Here is a 6,345-nt window from a genome sequence, read left to right as displayed (position 1 = left end):
ATTTTATAAAATATCAGGAAAATTTTTATAATTTTTTAAATAATAAATTGGTATTCGTAATTACATTAAATTTCAAGAATTGTGGTTATAATTTACTCTTAAAAGTATTGATGTATTTTCTTAAAAGAAGAAAAAAAAGAAAAAATAGTTGAGCTGTGAGTCGTGCTATTGGGTATGATAAAAATGTATTTTCTTAAATGTTTTTCGCCACGCAAGTTATATATTGACTATGATAAATAACTTTTCGCCAAGAGTTTGAGCCACCAATGATGCTGAGTTTTTTTGTAGTATTTAAGTAGAATTTGTTGGAAGCGAGATATATATATAAAATTACACCCTTGTGATATAAAACAAAATTTAAAAATATCCCTGAGAACAGGTTGACTAAGAAGCTGTGTGAGTCATTATTCATAACAAATATCATAGGAGGCTTTTTGATATTCTGCCATATCCGTCAATATGAAGTTAGCTCACTCATCACTTAATTTATAACTTCTTATCAGAATATTTGCGTATTAATGTTTTGATTTAAATAAAATACAATTCTTTTTATTGATAATATTTACAATTTAAATCGTGTTACATTATTAAATAATCTTTACAATTAGTGCATAGTTTGTAAAAGTGGCGAAAGCGTTCATAAAAGAAATCAAGGCTGCCATTGATAAACACAGAATTGCAGAGAGAGTGTTTACAAGGGAGAATTGCAGAGTATTTCTTGTTTCTTTCAGTCACAATGAAGCAGACTAACTACTGTCGAGCAATTGAGCAGAAGAAGAAAGCAAATTGCAAAGTGTAAATGCCATTATCAGAATGAATGAAGTTCAATCTCTCAATTGAACAGTGCAACTTACAGCTTCTTAAATAGCGACGAACATGATGAACAGAAAAATATAACAACCTGCAACTAATTGAACTAATTGGTTGTACACATCAGCTCCATGTGGGCATACTAGTCAGCAACCTAACTAATAGAAGTGTAAAAGGAAAAAACCAAGAAAAAAACGTAATACACAAATGCACGTCTTCAAGCTTTGGCTCTATGTACAGAAACAACAACAAAAATAGAGTTCCCCTTCTTCATCCCACGCCTACTTTGGTTTGATTTTCAGCATGTTTTTGTCCAATACTTCCAACACCCCCCCCCCCCCCGCCACAAGTTGGACTTGGTTCAACGGCAAACAAGCCCAACTTGCCCAACAAACCAGTGAATGAAGGAGCAGAGAGAGGTTTAGTGAATAAATCAGCAACTTGATCACAACTGCGAACAAAAACAGGTAAGAGAAAACCATCCTTATAGCAATTCCGCACAATATGACAATCAATGTCAAGGTGTTTTGTGCGTTCATGAAACACAGGATTGGCCATTATATGAATAGCCGCCTGATTATCGCAATGGAAGGGAATAGGCAAAGACACAGTTATGCCAAAATCTCTTAGCAAGTATGAAGTCCATTTGAGCTCACAAGTCGTCGCCGCCATACTCCGATATTCTACTTTAGCGGAGGAGCGAGAAACAGTACTCTATTTCTTGGTTTTCCAAGATATAAGTGCAGAACCAAGGTAAATGGAAAACCCAGAAAGTGAACAACGAGAATCAAGGCACGCACCCCAGTCCGCATCACAGAAGGCTTGGAGCTAGAGGGAGTTGGATGCAGGAAAGAAGAGCCCAAGATCAGAACATCCTCTCAAATATCGAACAAGATGCATACTTGCGTGCCAATGGCATTGACATGGCTTCTGCATAAACTAGCTAAGCTGTTGCACAGCGTGAGACAAATCTAGACGCGTGAAACAAAGATATAAAAGTCTGCCAATTAGGCAATGATACCATTCAGGCTCAACAAAAGGATCGTCTGAAACTGATTGCAACTTAAAGCCAGGAGGCAAGGGTGTGGCAGCTGTCTTGGAAGAAATAAGGCCACAGTCACTAACAATATCCATGATGTACTTAGACTGAGTAAGAGAAATCCCAGCTTCTGAACGGGCAATTTGAAGGCCAAGGAAGTATCTGGCATTGCCCAAGTCCTTGATGGTAAAGAGGCCATCAAGATATGCCTTAACCTGCGAAATAAGTTCAAGAGAAGGTGCCATTAGAAGGACATCATCTACGTATACTAACAACCCAATAAAACCAGTTGGTAGAGCCTTAAAGAAAAGGCAATGATCATGTCTAGACTGTTGGAAACCAAATTGCTCAAGACTCCGTGTGAATTCAGCATTCCACTGACGCGAAGCTTGCTTTAAACCATACAACGAACGCTTGAGAAGACAAGCGTGCCCAGGCTCAACAGGATACCCCTCAGGCGCAGTCATGTAGATTTGTTCCTCAAGATGCCCATGGAGGAAAGCGTTAATGATGTCAATCTGATGTAAAGGCCATTGGAAAGCTGAAGCAAGTGCCAAAAATAATCTGACAGTAACACATTTTGCTACTGGGGAGAAGCGTTCAGTGTAATCGATACCCTCTACCTGCGTGTATCCCTTAGCCACAAGTCTGGCTTTGTGGCGCTCCACTGAACCATCCTCATGTAGCTTGGTGTTAAACACCTAATTTGCAGCCAATAGGACTTTTGTTGGCTGGCAAGGGGACTACCCTCCAAGTCCCATTTCGTTCAAGAGCCTCCAGTTCTAGCTTCATTGCCTCAATCTAGTGTGGAATGGCAGCTGTCTCCTTATAATTTCTTGGTTCCTGCAAGATAGACAATGAAGCCACAAATTCCAAGTATGCAGGGGTGTATGCAGTAATGGTAGGAGAAGAAGTAGGGGAGGATATATGGCACACGAAATCGTTGAGCCAAGCTGGTTTGTGATGAGTGCATGTGGATTTTCGAATTGCAGGAACAGAGACAGGGGATGAACATACAGGAGAATCTAAGGATGGAAGACTGCCACTAGAGGAAGATGATGGAGGGAGAATATCATCAACATCATCAGTTAAAGGAATGTTAGGCAAAGGGACAGATATAGGAGTAGTATTGTGAGTAGAGAAAGGGAATTGATTTTCATGGAAAATGACATTTCTGGAAACAAAAATAGACTTTGTCTCTAGACCATATACCTTGTACGCCTTTTGTCCCAAAGGATAGCCTATGAACACAACTTAGAAGCATGTCGATCAAATTTAGAGAGATGAGGTTCAGGCTTAATGGCAAAGCATAAGCACCCAATAGTGCGTAGATGTGAATAAGAAGGTGGTCTGTTATGGGGTGCTTCATAAGGACTTTTCCATCCTAAAACTGCTGTAAGAAATCTATTGATTAGGTATGTGGCTCCTAGGACAACATCACCCCAAAATTTTCGGGGAAAGGAAGCTTGAAACATGATGGATCAGGCAATTTCAAGAAGAGACCTATGCTTACGCTCCACAACCCCATTCTGTTGTGGAGTGTAAGCACAACTTTGTTGGTGGATAATTCCAGAAGTTTAAAGGAAGTGTTGGAAAGAGGAGCTAACAAACTCACTCCCATTATCTGTGCGAACAATTTGTATCATCTTACGAAATTGAGTGGACACAATTTTGCAGAAATTTTGAAACATTTGCAATGCTTGGTTTTTGTATTTCATGAAGTAGGTCCAGGTTGTTCTAGTGAAGTCATCTACAATTCTTAGAAAATAATGACATCCAGTGATGGTAGCTTCTTTATAAGGTCCCTAGATATCAAGGTGTACAAGGGAAAAAGCAGAAGTAGTTCGTAATATACTGGAATTAAAAGGCAACTTATGCATTTTGGCAAGTGGACAAACTTCACAAGGTTTCAGTGGACAATCCAATTGAGGAAATTCTGTAATATGTTTCATTGAGTTATTGGACAAATGTCCAAGTCGATGATGCCATAGAGTAAATTGATTCATTTTGGCAGTACAAGAATGTGAGCTACAATCAGATTTCAAAAGTATAGCAGTGCACTCAAGAATGTAAAGGTTTTCGTTTCAAATGAGCTGTGACAAGGACTTTATTAGTCTCTAGGTCCTGCACAGTGCAAGTAGAGATTAGAAATTTGAACTAAATCGGTAAGGAAACACATAGCTGCCTAACTGAGAGCAGATTAACAGAAAACACAGGTATGTGAAGAACATGAGTGAGTTTGATATGAGGAGTGAGCTGTATAGAACTTATATGAGTGACTGTTTGAGAGTGACCATTAGGGAGGTGAATGGTTAAAATATCAGAGAGCTGGGCCTAAGAACAGAATAAACGAGCATCTGCACAAATGTGATTAGTGGCTCCACTATTTACAATCCAAGAACTAGAAATTAAGGAAGTTGAATTAGCCCAACTACCTGCAAAGTTGTTGAGTTGTGCAAAATTAATTTGAAGGGGATCTGATGGTGTCTCTTCAAGCATAAACTTCTTCATCTCCTGCCTTATGAGCTCAGTAATATTTGAACAGTTTCCTTCAACTGACTTCTTACCAGAATCATCAGACACCATAACACTGTATCCTCTTCCTTTTCCCACGACCTTCTTCCTCTGTTATGCCATTTCCTTATACCAGTCTGGTGTGCCGTGTAATTTGAAGCACGAATCCTTCATATGCCCTGGCTTTTGGCAGTAATCACATATCATTTGTCGCTTATCAACCACTGGTTTCTTCTTGTAAATCTACCCTTTAATCTGGAATGCAGCACCACTATTCGTTTCCATGTTGCCTAAGCTCATTTGAATTTGTTTCTCCATCCTAATGAGCATAGAGTAGGCCTTGGTAACTGTAGGCAAAGGTTCTAGCAGCAATATCTGACTGCGTGCTTGTTCATACACAGAATTAAGGCCAACCAAAAACTGTATTAATTGATTCGAAGCCACCATATCAGCCATGGCTTTGTTAATTCTGCAGGTGCAATTTGTGCAAATACATATTGGCATAGGTGCCAAACACATAAGCTCATCCCACAAACGTTTCAATTTTGTGTAATATTCGATTACAGACATGTTACCTTCTGTTACCTGCCTAATTTCTCTCTGCAGTTGATAGATTAATGGACTATTACTCTCACCATAGCGATCTTCTAACTCGATCCATAACTCTCGTGATGAACCAACATACATAAAAGATTCTGCCAATTCTTTTATCATGCAATTAAGAATCCAGGTTGTAACCATAGAGTCAATACGATTCCATTTCCTGAACTCGTCTGTATTAGTTCGAGGACAAACAATTGTTCCGTCAATGAAATCAACCTTCATTTTAGCAATGAGAGCTCTCTTAACTGCTCTGCTCCAGGCAAAATAATTACTGCCAGTGAGCAGAGCTGACACCATCACCATTCCTGGGTGATCCGACGACTGTAACTGCATAAACTCTGGATCTGGGATGCCTCGCAATATGGCATCATTTCCATGAGAACTACTGTACTCTGTCATCGCCATGGCGGAGATAAAAAATCAAAAAAATAACAGATGGAGATATCAAGAGACCTTCACATGGAAGGCTCTAATACCATGTCTTGCAATTGAGCGGAAGAAGAAAGCAAATTGCAAAGTGTAAATGCCATTATCAGAATGAATGAAGTTCGATCTCTCAATTGAACAGTGGAACTTACAGCTTCTTAAATACATAGCAAAGAAGATGATGAACAGAAAAATATAACAACTTGCAATTAATTGAACTAATTGGTTGTACACATCAGCTCCATGTGGGCATACTAGTCAGCAACCTAACTAATAGAAGTGTAAAAGGAAAAAACCAAGAAAAAAACGTAATACACAAATGCGCGTCTTCAAGCTTTGGCTCTATGTACAGAAACAACAGCAAAAACAGAGTTCCCCTTCTTCATCCCACACCTACTTTGGTTTGATTTTCAGCATGTTTCTATCCAATACTTCCAACAACTACCTTAACTAATTCTTCCAAGTGCGATAATAAAAACCCATTCATGTTTCTACTTAAACGTTGGAAGTCACTTATAAACGCATCTGCAGTCCTTGTTAATAAAATTGCTATTCTCTGTTGTGCGATTTTACTGCTGGGCTTCTTCTACCTTATGCTTGCTCCTGATATTTCTTCTTTATACGATGAAGCTGGTGATTTGTTTACATATAACTTCTTTACATAGTTTATACATAGAAAATATGGTTTTAGATTCTTCTGCCTAAGACAATAACTATGGCTAAATGTTTTTTTTGTTCCGATCGTCATATGGAAGCCTTGGAGGCTTGGTCGATACGACTCGAATCCCCGGCTTCGATAGTACTAGAGTAATCCTCAGACTTGAGGAATCACGGTAGTCACGTGCATACTATGACTGTTTCTTGGATCTACACAAGAGGTGATTGTGTCACAGACACGAACATAATAAGTATTATCCAGTGCAGTCAGCAAGTTCCAAGAAGAGGATCCGTCC

The 6,345-nt window shown here is 39.0% G+C and overlaps 1 protein-coding gene across 1 annotated transcript; it reads right to left on the bottom strand.

Moving 5' to 3' along the window:
* Positions 1-4,606: 4,606 nt before the first annotated feature.
* Positions 4,607-5,371, bottom strand: LOC110011893 (uncharacterized). Its single transcript, XM_020693479.1, has one exon. It carries the CDS (start codon positions 5,369-5,371, stop codon positions 4,607-4,609), a length of 765 nt encoding a protein of 254 aa, XP_020549138.1.
* Between the last annotated feature and the right edge of the window lie 974 nt (positions 5,372-6,345).

Source organism: Sesamum indicum, linkage group LG4, assembly GCF_026168435.1.
Source record: "Sesamum indicum cultivar Baizhima isolate 11 linkage group LG4, ASM2616843v1, whole genome shotgun sequence".
In the NCBI taxonomy this organism is placed as follows: domain Eukaryota; kingdom Viridiplantae; phylum Streptophyta; class Magnoliopsida; order Lamiales; family Pedaliaceae; genus Sesamum; species Sesamum indicum.
Note: the sequence above shows the minus strand (reverse complement) of the source record. Positions and strands in the feature narration are given on the sequence as shown.

Coding starts and splice junctions, on each gene's coding strand:
- LOC110011893 (XM_020693479.1), bottom strand. CDS start 5,371: ATGGCGATGACAGAGTACAGTAGTTCTCATGGAAATGATGCCATATTG.